Raw genomic sequence first — 13,501 nt, forward strand, 5'->3', positions numbered from 1 at the left:
GTCCCAGCCCAGGGGCCTCTGCTGATTGGCAGGACTGCCCTAAAACCCCCATTAACTGGCACTGCTACAAAGACCTGTGTAGAAAGCTGACAAAGTCATTTCTCTGTTCTTAAGGTTAAATGGAAAAATAAACTACCTGTGAAGTTTTCAATTGGGGCTGATGGCCTGTGGCCCAAGACAGGAAGTGGCTCTGCACTTTTACAGAGGATCAGGGAAGAACAGAAAACTGATGAATGTATTGATAATTTGTACTTTTTTTCCTTCAGTGTCATTAAATATTTTTGTGTCCATAAACACGGCTTACAAATCTCATTATACTGGCTGTACAATGTGCCGTTTTAAAAATCATTTTCTTATCCTCAGACATTTGTTTCCAATTTTCCGCTGCTTTAAACTGAGTGCAGTGAACATTTTGCACATTAACCTTCATCCAGATTCCTGAGTCAGAGGGGTTCCTCCTGGGTCAAAAGGAAAGTGACTTCATTTTTCAAAACATATGCAACTGAGGGTTCATGACACTACGCTGCTGTTCTCCACGCTGGCATATGGTACCGTGGTCGAGAAAACAAAACAGCAAGAAGTATTTGTTTTGAATTGAAAGTCAGCATAAAAGAAAAGAAAAATCAAGATTTGATGCCTGAGTTTTGCTACCACTGTAGTCCTGGCCTGTGGCTACAGTAAGTCCCTTTGACTCCATTGGCCTCAGCTATTAAAATAACTAACTTTTAAACAATTAAAGTTTCTACAGCAGGAAGGAGCTATAAAATCAAACTGCAAAGTCTTTTCCCTTCTTCTATGGGATAAAATTCTCTATTTCTCCAAGTTCTCTATTCTGCCAGCTGGTCCCTCATGGGTCTGGGACCCCAGCCTGTCACTGCAGTGTTTTGCCTGCAGTGAGATCCCAGCTGGTGCCCAAGACTTCCAGAGCTGGTGGAAAAGAGGTCTGACTGCAGAGGCATCAGACTTGGTGTTCCTCTGATTGTCCAGATCACCAAGATGTAAACATCATCCACTGGTATCAAAATCCCATGCCCAGGAACTCATCCTGAGACCCAGAACTGCCACTTCCTAGGTGAACTGCCTAGACAAGATCTGGGGAGTATCACCACCATGTAAAATGGGGGGCACACCAGACTACCTACATCTTAGAGTTATCCTAAGACTTAAAATAAAAATGAAACCATATATATTCAACCACTTAATAAGCCCTAATACTCAAACAGCCATAAACTACTATTTTGGGGATCTGCAAAAGGCTGGATTGGTAAGGGGGTAAATGCAAAGGAAATAGAGGGCTTTGCCTTGCTGCTATGCAGCTGTGTTGCCTTGCTAAAAAGGTTGGCTCGCCTGTATGAATCAAAGCCCAATCAAGCCCTGGCCGGTTGGCTCAGCGGTAGAGCGTCGGCCTAGCGTGCGGAGGACCGGGGTTCGATTCCCAGCCAGGGCACACAGGAGAAGCGCCCATTTGCTTCTCCACCCCTCCGCTGCGCTTTCCTCTCTGTCTCTCTCTTCCCTTCCCGCAGCCAAGGCTCCATTGGAGCAAAGATGGCCCGGGCGCTGGGGATGGCTCTGTGGCCTCTGCCCCAGGCGCTAGCGTGGCTCTGGTCGCAACATGGCGATGCCCAGGATGGGCAGAGCATCGCCCCCTGGTGGGCGTGCCGGGTGAATCCCAGTCGGGCGCATGCGGGAGTCTGTCTGACTGTCTCTCCCTGTTTCCAGCTTCAGAAAAATGCAAAGAAAAATGAAAAAAAAAAAAAAAAAAGCCCAATCAAACATGAGCAGAAGTTTGCAGCAAAGAAAGTAAAGGCTTTTTAATTAAGGAAATAGCTCCAAGCCTGCAGCCACAGGTGAGCTGGTGCTCAAAGACCTGACTCTCTGAGGGCTTCCAGGGCATGGGTCGTATAGGAGTGAAATCATGAATCACAGTGGAGTTAGGATTGTTGGTCTCTGTTGATTGGTCAGCACTAGAGTCAATGCGGTTGATCGTTGCATCTGGCCCTGACATCAACCATGGCATTGTTTGGTCTGGTGTCACAAGGGTGTGGACGGTGGGGTTGTTTCACTTTTCTGGGCCTGAAGCTGCAACACAACTGAGACCTAAATGTTATCATAAACTTTGTTTCTGTGATTGACAGACCCAAGACTTTATTTCTAAGATTATTTGATGCTGGCCAGAACTTCATTGTCCTGAGTGCTTAATGATGAAAGGAGTAGACAAGCAAGGGAGAGGGAGGTGGGTAAGTTAGAGTGCTCCTAGGCTGAACAAGGCCAGATTGAAGCAAAGGGAAAGAAGGAAGGAAAGATCGATTAAAGAAACAAAGTTTCCACACAGTTACACTCAAATAGTTTACTTGTTATTAATCATCAATGCAATACACAGTCTAGAGTTTGCCAAGTGTATTTGGTTCCAGAACTTTTTATTTGTTTTGCATCTATTAACACCCATACAATTGGAAACACCGGTTTTGTGATTTGGTTTCACATAGAACATAAGGTCTATGAAGGAAGGCAAGCACTCTGTCTTGCACCCTACTGTGCCTTCAGGGCATAGAACAGCTGCCTGCACATAACAGGTGCTCAATTAAATGTGCTGCATGATCAATATCATTTTTCTTAGGCTTATTTGAAACTAGCCTCTGAAAAATAGTTCGCAGAGTGGAGTAAAACAGGCTTTTCATTCACTGCTAGAGAAAGTGTAAATCTGTTAAAATTTTTGAAAAGCAGAATGGATCATAGACTTTTAAAATGCTTATACCTTGTCACCGAGTTGTGCAGGTTCTGGAAATCTATTAGAAAGTTATCCTAAGTAGAAAGGGGGGGGGGGGATTTATGTCTAAAGATGCTCAGGAGATGCAGTATTGTTTAAAATGCAGTATTGTTTAAGATGGACAGAAACCATCTGATTTATGTTAAAAAAATCATTGAATAAAGTTACAGACTATCCATTTAGTGGGTTATTCTGCAGCCATTAAAATGATATTTTCAAACAAAGTCAAAAGAGTCTGGAGGCTTTACTAGAAATAAGTGATAGAGACCCTTATTCAAGGGTCTTAGGGTCTGCAAATTGTAAGCAAAACCCCAAAAGTGTTCCAAAGATGAGGGAAAATCTAAAATTCTTAGGGTAAAAAGCACGTTCTTGAGAATTATTGGTCCTGCATTCTTAGCCCTAGGATTGGTCCAGGACAGTTATCAGTCAGATGGCAGGCAATCAGAATGATGGATGCCAGGTGGTCCCAGAAGAAGGGCGCCAGGAGGTCTGGTCACATCCAGTGGTCTGGATAATGGATGTCAGGTGGGTGTATATGCGAGTCTGTTAGGGGTTAATTTGAGTGTCATCTGGAGGTCTGTTGTATGTCCATATGCATATACAAGCATTGACACCGGACTGGGAAGTTAAAAAAATATGTAAGTTCCCAGGCTAGTGAGAACAAGAATGGAGTCTTTCCTCAGGCTTTAACCTTCATCATGTTAGCAATTTTAGCAGCTTGGTTCAGGTGGCTCCATTTTATATATTCCCTATCATCACTCTTTCTTCAATGTCAATGAAAATTATATAACTTGTAAATCTGTTTATATTGTAAGCATGTTTTTACAAACCATATATAACTTAGTATCCTTATTTTCATGCATTAAGGAATAAGGCAAGATATCAAATTATATACAAATTGTGGATTTGCATATGCAACAAAAGAAACATAAAATAAAAAACTAACATTATTGAGTGCCACTGTGTCAAGCAACTGTTCTAAATACTTTTACACATATATTAACCTCCTTATTCGTTCCAACAACCTAGAAGGCAGGCGCTCTTGTATATAATACCCATTTTATAGATAAGATACTGGAGCACAGAGAAGTTTTATAATTGAGCCAAGGTCATCAAAAGGACTGGTATTTCAGCCCAGACAGTTCAGGCCACTGCCTGAAAGAAATACTGGGAGGGAACCCATCAAAATATTGACAAAAGCTGCCATGTGGGCGGCCTGAGAGAAGGCACTTACTTCTACTCTTCCACGTTTTTACAAGTTCTTTGTAATGACGAGAAAAACCGAAGCCCAAAAGGATAATGTAATGAATTAATCTGTATTTCTATAATAGATCCGAGCAGGAAAACAAAACAGTAACAACAGCAACAATAAATAAAACGTTTTAATTGACCACAAGACCCTATTCCTGCAGCCAGGTAACTCCCACCCCGCACTCTACGGCCAATGCTATTCTGTGCGGAAGGGACTATTAGAGTAAGCTTCATCTGGGGGGAAATAGGTTGCTTTTTATAAAGGCTAGAGTTGGTCCTCAGTTTTAATGTCACATTTGCTCAAACCCCAGTTCTCCTATTTTAGGTCTGGTTTTCGGATAATCACTCCACCCTACCCAGAATCAAAAATCTAGCTCGGTCTCACAAACCAACAGATGGTTGCTGTACTCGGTGAGATGCGGTGGGGTAGGGAGTGATGAAGGAGCAGTCAGGTCCCAAGTACGAAGCAAGTCTGTTTCTAGGGATGTAAGGTTCTCCCCCCCCCCCCCCCCGCCCCCAATACAGCGTGAAGAACTGCGCTTGATACATACTTTAGGTTAGAAGCAGAGGTAAATATGCTAATGATGCTAGTGATGAATGTGACTGGGAACAAATGCCACCGTATTTATCTAAATGGATATTTTAAACTAGGGACAAGAAAAACATTTCACAGAGTTACATGTGGATTTCATTTTCAAGGGCTGAGCCCACCAGCCCCACCCCCAGCCGTGCAGGTTACCACCACTTCTAAGGACTACAATTCCCAGCCAGAGGGAGGTCCGTGAGCATGCGGCCTGACTAACTATGCCTACATTTCCCAGGGGGGGCCAGCGGCTACGCTGACGCACGCATGCGCCCTCGCGTCTCTCTCCCAACTCGGATTTGACCTACAGGCTCCCGGGCTAAGATGGCCACCCCAGCAGTGTCCGGCCTCTCCTGGCAGGTGAGGCAGTGGAGGTCCTGAAAGCCAGCGGGAGGATCCGTGCCGGGGTGACCGTATTAGACCCCTAGAGCCACGGTGCGAGGCCACAGGAGGGGGAGTGTGGCCCCGCACCCACACTCCGGGCGCGGCGGGCAAGGGCGCGAGGCCTGACTTTGGCGTCTTCTGAGCACGGCTCCGGGGAGCAGCCGGTTTAAGGGCCAAGGACTGTCAGCCAAGGACACAGCCTGCCCCGGATCGCCCCGCTCGTGGGTTGTGGTCAGACAGGTCAGGGGTTACAGTAATGCTGAGGAGGGGTGATCAAGCCTAGCTCCCGTTTTCATGAAGACGGTGACACAGAAACGTTTGCTTCGTCCTTGGTTGCTCAGCCTGTGAGGGGTGGAGCAGAGGCCTGGTTCCAAGGAGCCACACGGGAGATGGAGAGGAAATTGGTGCCCTTTATACTGCGTGTCCACAGGTGCTTTACATGCGTGACCTCTGACAGCTCGGCGAATTTCCATAGTGTCACAGAGTCTGTTAGGCCGCACAGCCAGTTTCGTGGTGGGACACTGCGGAGCTGGAGTCACCTGAGGGTGACCTGTGCCCCTGCAAGTGCTTTTCAAGAACGGATTCTGACGCTGTCTGTCCCTCGATGGACGAGGGATCACCTCTCAGAATCAGAGTCTGCTTTCACGCCAGACTCAAGGGCTGGTCTTTATTTTCAGATAGCATTTGGATTCTTACAAGGTGCACCTCTTGCAAATCATGACTGGAACCTTCCCCTTTTTCATTAAAATCCTGCTCACGGGTGGTGATATAAATGCTAAAAATCTTTATAAATTTCTTGAAATATGTATTTCATGGGAATCAGTATTTTCTCTTTATACAGGAGCTCCAGACTCAGTGTGTCCCAGCACACTGGGAGGTCAGAGGGAAGGCAATTTCCCAAGCAATTTTGGATGATGCTCAGCAGGGAAATTGACAAATTGACTCCCAATAAAGAGCAGCTCACCCTCATGTAATCTGTGTGATGACACAAAGAAACATAAGAAACTAACCATGCAAAAGTCCTGTTGTAGTTTCTTACTGGCTTACATGCAGAAATCCCTTGCATTATCTCAGTTTGCCTGCTTTCTTTCATTTTAAAGGTACGATGCTTCAGCACATCGGTGGCCAGGCCGTTTGCCAAGCTTGTGCGGGTAGGTCAGCTTATCTTTCGTAATTGTAAAGCAGAGGCAAGGCACAGTACCGTTAAGGCTTGGACTTTTGTAAAGTCCCTGCCTAAACCTTTCTTTACAATTGTGGTTCCTAAAACATGACGTGTGTGTGAAGCCAGGGAATGAATAATGTTGGTGCCTGCTGTGCGACAGGGCCATACATAACCTTTAGTAGAATTCCTTAAAGTGCCAGAACAGTGATGGGAAGTAGCTGTCTTCGCATTTTACAAAATGAAACGGACTCTAGGAAGACTTGTCCAAGGTTTCTCAGCTGGGTCCTAACTGCAACTGAATCTCATTCAAAGCCTGAGCTGTCCCCTACAGCCCACAGCACCACTGTGGGGTCACACTCGTGGCAGTGTGCAAAAAAGGCCAACAGTTTATTGTGACAGGTAAGTCAAGCATCAGGCAAACTGCTAAAGGCCTCCACTGACCTGAATGTTGAAAATCCAAGAGACGTTGATAGTAGTCTGTGAGATGTGTGAAGTGTGCTTTTGTGTGTTTCATAAATGCCTGTTTTCACAGCTTTAAAATGTTCAGAACTGCCTTTTATCGGTGTTAAAAACTTCCCATTCTTGAAACTGAATAGTAGTGCATTTAAAGGAAGCATAAATTCATCTAGAAATTAGTGTAATTGAATTAAATATAGTTAAGCTGAAAGGAACATTAGCCACTGTTTCCTAAGACCCTCATTATAAGATGAGTTGGAAGCTCAAAGGTTGAGTGGCGTGGCCAAGGAAATACTTCTAATTTGAGAATTGCCATTCAAGATAGCTTCTCTGATGATGTAAACTGTTTTGTGCTATAAGATTGGTTTTTAAAACTATTAAGTATTTAATCTTGTTGACAGTATAATATGATCTTAACTGATTTTCCCTTTCTGCCTTCCCCCACCCATTTTTTAAAGCCACCTGTTCAGATATATGGTATCGAAGGTCGCTATGCTACTGCCCTGTATTCTGCTGCCTCCAAACAGAATAAACTGGAGCAGGTAGAAAAGGAACTGTTGCGAGTAGCAGTAAGTAGATTTCCTGCTCACTACTTACTAAGTTCCCATTGTGTGTTTTTCCTTCAGTTGTTTGATTATGCTTCCCTAATGAGTATGTCCTCAGAGAGGAAGTGCAGAAAAATAAAAAATAAAAACCTATTTTCTATAATCATGTTGCAAGTGATAATACCACATATTATTATTCTGAATCTATTGTATCATAGGTACAGATACACATAAGGATATTAATATTGGGAACCAAGGTTTAGGCTAAGAGAAGAAATAGAAATATGAGTTGGAAATAAAAGAAACAGTGCCGTTTCAAAAGAGAATTAAAAAGACACCTTTGAAAATCTATGCTTATATTCCAGGTATTTCCAAAATAGTCTTTAGACTGTGTTATGATTTTGTGTTGCTGGGGATTGATTTATTTTCTTTCTGAACCCTTTTCTTGGTTTTAATTACTATTTTATTCCCAAGATGTGAGGGGACATGACTGAGCAGAGCGTGCTGGGCGACAGCATTAGTGAAGGTGTGCGCGTTCCACACTGGCAGCAGCACTGACAGAAAAGACCGGAGGCCCAGGGGGAGGATTTTTCTTTTTGTAACGTGAAAAAAAGAGTAAATGAACCAAGCCAACAAAAGCCTTCGCTGTGATGTAACTAGGGGAATCTCTGCGGTGACTTCTCTGGATTTCCTAGTTAGTCCCACACATTTCCCTTCTTCCCTCCCCAAACACCCACCCTCACTCTGGCTCCGCTGCAGGGAGTAAACTCGGTGTAGAGGACAGGGAGATGCCTTTGAGGGCACAACCTGCAGGGGAAGTTTTGTTCTTTTTGTTTTGTTTAAAGGTTCTTACAATTTTTAATCCACAGATTTTTTTTTTTAATCTTAAAACTGGAGGAAACCTCAAAGGCTAGTTGTTACAGATCAGCAATTTCAACCTTTGTTATCTAAAACCAGCACACCAAGAAATATATTTTCTGCTAATGTGACCAAAACATAGATATAATTTTGATTCATTCACACTGGACGGCTATTGTTGTATTAGCTGCTATCATTTTTTTATTTGACAGTCTTAGGGGAAAGAGGTCAGTGCCGCTGACTAAATAGTCAGGTATTGCATGCTTTAAAAATTCTTGCGGCGCCCTAGCGTGGCTGACATGGCACACCAAGTGGAAATCGCTGGTGTAGATAATGCTTGTGGTGTGTGTTGGTGTGATCGACCTTCACAGTCCTCAGAGGGCTAACACCTGACTGTGGGAGACTCGTGGTGGGCGGCAGCGAGCAGACACCATGTCACATTTGTGGAAGCTATGGTTGTTGCCCACTAGTCTTTTATTCCCATCTCACACCTGAAGAGTGGGGTTCATGATGGAGAGAAGGACCTGGGTTGTGGACATTGGGGTGGGGTTTGACTGAGACTGGAAATGAGTGGAAAGGAGACATAGAAAGGAGGCGGTTGCCTGGACTCTGGAAATGAGCGCTGTGCTGGCACTGAGAGGAAAGTACAATGCTCTCCAGGCGTCCCTGACCGTCACTGGACAGCCCATACTCGGTGCTTCCAGCTGGGACAGGCCAGCAGTTTCCCTGCAAACATGTTGCTTCTCTGGGGCCACTCAGGTTGCAGCTTTGGCGTTAGATAGCAGTAGATGGGAGACAGGTTTAGGCTGGGAGCCTGGGAGAGGGGTTAACACAGGAACTGAAAGGCATGTAGAGGGTGTGTGACCAAGAGTGGAAGAGCCATTAGTGACTGAATCCAGACATTTGTGGTTTAAGAAAGTGGAGATGAAGTGGTTTCTCTCATGATGCCTGCACCCATCTCGTCTGTTCCCCCCCCCCCCAGACCAATGAAGGCACAGAGGTGCTCAGGGACACCAGGGTCCTGGGCTGGGTGGCTCTCCCATGCTCTGGAAGAGGCAACGAGAATCAGGATCGAAGACGGGGAGGCCCATCCAGGGGAATGGTGCCTTTTAGGTCTGCACTTGAGTTTGGCCTCACTAGTATCCTCTTAGGACATGAAAAACCAGGGAATCACCCATATTAAATACATTAAAATACATAATGAATTGGATCTTTGGGCTGCTTGCTTTTTTACACTGTCTTGAAAAGCAAAAATTGAAGAAATTTCATAAAGTGTCTATAAATTTTTTTCAAGAAATACTGTATCTTCTGTAAAACCATGGTGCAGTGTATTCTTAAAGGCAGAGCAAATTATTTGATTGTGAATGATCTGTGTGCTTTGAGAATGCTGATTTAACTCATGAATGCATGGTTCATGAGCAAGCTTGTGTGTGGCAGCTAGGAACACTTGTGCTCTAGAGAGTTGAAGAAGTTATTTTTGGCACTTTTAGCAACTCCTGAAGGAACCCAAGTTGGCCTCTTCCATTATGAATCCCTATGTGAAGCGCTCCATTAAAGTGAAAAGCCTGAATGATATGACTGCAAAGGAGAAGTTTTCTCCCCTCACGTCCAACCTGATCAGTAAGTAGGAGCGCTTTTTCACTGACGTCTCTGAAAGTGTTCCCGCTGGAAACATGGTCCCTACGCCAGGAGCACAGGCATCACCTGCCTTCAGCAGGGGGCCTCAGGCCCCACCTGCATCCTCACTGACTCCCGAGGTGGGTGGCTTGTGCATTAGAGTTTGAGGGGCACTGTGTAAAGATACTAAGATTGAAGAGTGTCTCATGTCACGTCAAGGTTTCAGCCTGTGGGGCCACCAGTGAGATTCATACCAACAGAACGCTTGGTAGCCTGGCTGTGCCTCTGTCCTTGAAGACATTTGCATTTTTTGGTACATGGACTGCTCCTCAGATCCCATGGTCAACCCAGAATACAAGTTCCAAAGCAAGTGTATTCATGGCATCATTTTTAAATATAGACAGTGTTCATTTGAGGGGTTCTAGCCAAACACTGGGATCTGTGACATAAATATGAAAATTTTTATCACAGGTTGCAAGCTGTGATAAAAATATCTGTTGCAGATCCATGTAAGGCACACCCCCTTACTAATTTAAATGCTTATTGGTGTAGTCTTTTAAAGAAAAAACATTGAATAACAATTGCATCTTCGGTTCACATTCTTAAAGAACATTAAATGTAATATTTTAAGGCCACAAATCTAGGTTTGCTTTGGAGGTGAAACTGTACCTCTCAACCCATTTTAAATGAGTTCCCTGTGACTGAAACACCTTCACTTTCCCAGATTTGCTTGCTGAAAATGGTCGCTTGACCAACACCCCTGGCGTCATTTCTGCCTTTTCTACGATAATGAGTGTCCACCGTGGAGAAGTGCCCTGCACAGTGACCACAGCATCTGTAAGTGAGGGGCGGGGCCGCTACATCCGCCTTGGCATTTCATGCATCACATTTTGCAAAACAAAAAAAAATAAACACAGGCTAAGTAAAAAAATTGGGGAAGGTGATGTGTCCTCTAGGGGGACACGTCATCCTACCATCCTGTGTGACCCTCTGCTTTGGCAGGGTCAGCATGTGTCCTGAGTGCCTCCCTCACCAGTGATTATTCATAGGGACTGTAGACTGGGTTAAAAGGCATTAGGAAATGGTAGCTTATGCTCCACTACAGGTCTGAGTTGTCCTGTTAGTTTACTGGAACTAAAGTTTCCAGTTTTGGTGACGGTGGATGGGAAAGCACAGTATACAGGCCCTTTGATCGTGCTGACATGATAGGGAGGCTGTAGTAATAGCTCCTGTTTACTGAAGCCTACCATGTGCAGGGAACTCAATAATTTATTATTCAATGTCACAGGTCCATGCGGAATAGGAATATAATTACCTACATATTACAGGTGAGGAAACAGGCCCAGAGAAATTAACTTGCTTGTCCTGGGTCACAAAAGAGAAGCAAGAATTTGAACACAGACCTCTCTGAGCAGTGCATGTTCCTTAGGCTACATTCACTCCCCAGAGATAATTTTCTTTTCTCTTAAATATATATTCCCTCCTGCAGTTCAGTCAGTGTAGGAAAGGCACCCTTGAGGCTTAATTCTCAGTGGAGTGCGGTAGGCTCATTCAGGATCTGGCGCACGACCTCATCCAGCTGCTCAGCGTCTCCCAAGGAGCAGTCTCAGGGAGAGCGCAGCACGCACCTTGTGGAGAGTTGTCACAGCTCAGACAGCCACATTGGCCCCTCGCTGAGCATGGGACAGGCCACTCTTCAGTGATGCAACCACATGAGGTTTTTAAGGAATGTTTATTTTTATAAAAGTTTCTTAGAACCAATGAATACTAATACTTTTGATGTTGAATCTCCTTGGTAAATGAGTTTCCACTTTAAAAAGAAATTTATACCTTAATTAGTGACTAAGGGCATAGACTTTTAGAAAGAGACTGATTTCAAATATTGGTGCTAGTCCTCATTTTCTGGTGGGACCTTGGGTGGGTTTCTCAACCACTCTGAACCTCAGTTCTCACACACATGAAGTGGGAATAGTAGCTGCTAGCCTCCCAGGCTTGTCCAGTTTAAAGGACATGGTGGGTGCAAAAGGCTGGACCGACAGGTGACTGACTCCATACATGTCCAAAGGGACGGTGGGCATATAGGGACCTCTGACCTCCGAGTTTCAGCAAGGAATGTTTCAATTGAACTGATAAATTTCACCACCCCACCCCCCAAACAATACTGATAGGTTTCTGCAAAGATAGGAAAGTTTTTTGCTACCTTTGTACTCTAGGATGAGTGGGTGGGATTTGTGACAGGTAAAAGGCCTTCCCTTCAGCAGATGTCCCGTGCTCACGTAACCAGCAGTGAGAGCTGGGATAGGCATCGGGTGCTGCGTGTGTGCTCTATACACACAGGTCCCAGAGCCAGCCAGCTGCCCAGCATCCCCGGAGAGGAGTTGGAGTGGAGTGTCATGCCGGAGCTCATACCAACCATGGGTCTTAGAGCTTATTCTGTAGCTCTTTATCCAGGGAAGCAGTAGGTCGTGCTGTGCCCACAGGGGCCGCACGTAGGGAGGCCTGCGTGCTCAGGCCTCACCCACCTGAGGACTGTTTCTCATTCTCACTCTCACCGTGCTGCTAGTGCTATGAGCAGACGGAGTGTTCATGGGCAGTGAGCCGCCCACTGCAAACTCCCTGGTGTCTTTGTGCGCCAGGCCTTCCATACTCCCTGAACACCAGCACTGCAAGTCCAGGTGGGTCCCCAAACAGTGACACAGGAATCACAAGACCTGCCCTGGTGGTGCGTGCTGGGGTGTTTTTCCCTTTACAATGGCAAGGTTCTGTTTTGCTTTATTTAAACTTAAAAGATGGTTTTGTCCTTTTTTTTTTAGCCTTTAGATGATGCCACTCTTTCTGAATTAAAAACAGTCCTGAACAGCTTCCTAAGTAAAAACCAAATACTGAAATTGGAAGTTAAGGTAGGTTTTTAATTATGTGGTATGTTTCCTCAGGTTAGTTGACACTTAAATTGGCTATAGGTGGTGAAAAATTAGATCTGATTATATACTAATTTGTCTACAGTGGACATTTTATATTTTCGGTTTAAATGATTACTGATTCCATTCACAATTTGACTTTGGCCCTTTTTACTAGATATAATTACGTCTCAAATTTATGTAGCTAGTAGACTTTTCAAAGCACTTTTTGTTTTTCCATTTGATTGGTGAAATGTCCATGTGTTCTCACATTTCCAACCCCTTCTCTCCCCAGACTGACCCATCGATCATGGGTGGGATGATTGTCCGCATTGGAGAGAAGTATGTTGATATGTCTGCAAAGACCAAGATTCAGAAGCTGAGTGTGCTCATGCGGGAGGCTTTCTGAGAGTTAATGTTTTTGTCAGTGAGAATTCCTAAACTTGTAGCAACAATAAAATGCTTCCTGAAGAGAACATACCATGTTTCTATCTTAGAGTAGAAATGCAAGGAGTCTTATTTTTTTCTTTCTTTCAGTAGCTCACGAGTTTTAAGGTTCAGGGCCCTTTGGCTAGAGAACCTGGTATGTATAGATTATTCTTAGGTACTTATGGAAGCTCATGTCCATTAGGAAAAAGAGCATTTAATGAGGCCTCATTTTATGCAAGGCATTATTAAGTCCTCAATGTCTCGCCTCATCTCCTGGGCATAGGGCGGGCGGAGCCTGCAGAGAGGTTAAGGTACTAGCGAACCAGGCTTATCATGAGGAGTTCTAGCTGTCAGTGCCCATCTCTAGTTGAGGATCCTGAAAGTCATTCTGTGAGCTCCAGAACATACTGGCAAGACACTGGCAGCTGCTTCAACCTGCAAAACACCCCCACTTCAAGTCTGGGTCTCCTGCCTGGTAAATGGAAGGGGTGCTACTCTTCCAGAGTAGCTGAGAGAGTGAAGCAGAGCTTTGTATGGGCCTCGGACATGTAA

The 13,501-nt window shown here is 44.7% G+C and overlaps 1 protein-coding gene across 1 annotated transcript; it reads left to right on the plus strand.

The window, feature by feature from the left end:
• The first annotated feature begins 4,845 nt into the window (after window positions 1-4,845).
• On the plus strand, window positions 4,846-12,996 carry ATP5PO (ATP synthase peripheral stalk subunit OSCP). The gene is made up of 7 exons (XM_066259454.1): window positions 4,846-4,961; window positions 6,086-6,136; window positions 7,062-7,172; window positions 9,497-9,626; window positions 10,348-10,460; window positions 12,437-12,523; window positions 12,816-12,996. Exons 1-7 carry the CDS (start codon window positions 4,926-4,928, stop codon window positions 12,927-12,929), a joined length of 642 nt encoding a protein of 213 aa, XP_066115551.1. The 5' UTR covers window positions 4,846-4,925; the 3' UTR covers window positions 12,930-12,996.
• The last annotated feature ends 505 nt before the right edge of the window (window positions 12,997-13,501 follow it).

Source organism: Saccopteryx bilineata, chromosome 2, assembly GCF_036850765.1.
Source record: "Saccopteryx bilineata isolate mSacBil1 chromosome 2, mSacBil1_pri_phased_curated, whole genome shotgun sequence".
Taxonomy (NCBI): domain Eukaryota; kingdom Metazoa; phylum Chordata; class Mammalia; order Chiroptera; family Emballonuridae; genus Saccopteryx; species Saccopteryx bilineata.

Excerpts from the sequence above, each read along its gene's own strand:
- ATP5PO (XM_066259454.1), top strand. The coding sequence starts at position 4,926 with ATGGCCACCCCAGCAGTGTCCGGCCTCTCCTGGCAG. Across the intron at positions 6,137-7,061 it reads CGTTTGCCAAGCTTGTGCGG|CCACCTGTTCAGATATATGG; the intron begins GTAGGTCAGCTT and ends CATTTTTTAAAG. Across the intron at positions 9,627-10,347 it reads CCTCACGTCCAACCTGATCA|ATTTGCTTGCTGAAAATGGT; the intron begins GTAAGTAGGAGC and ends TCACTTTCCCAG.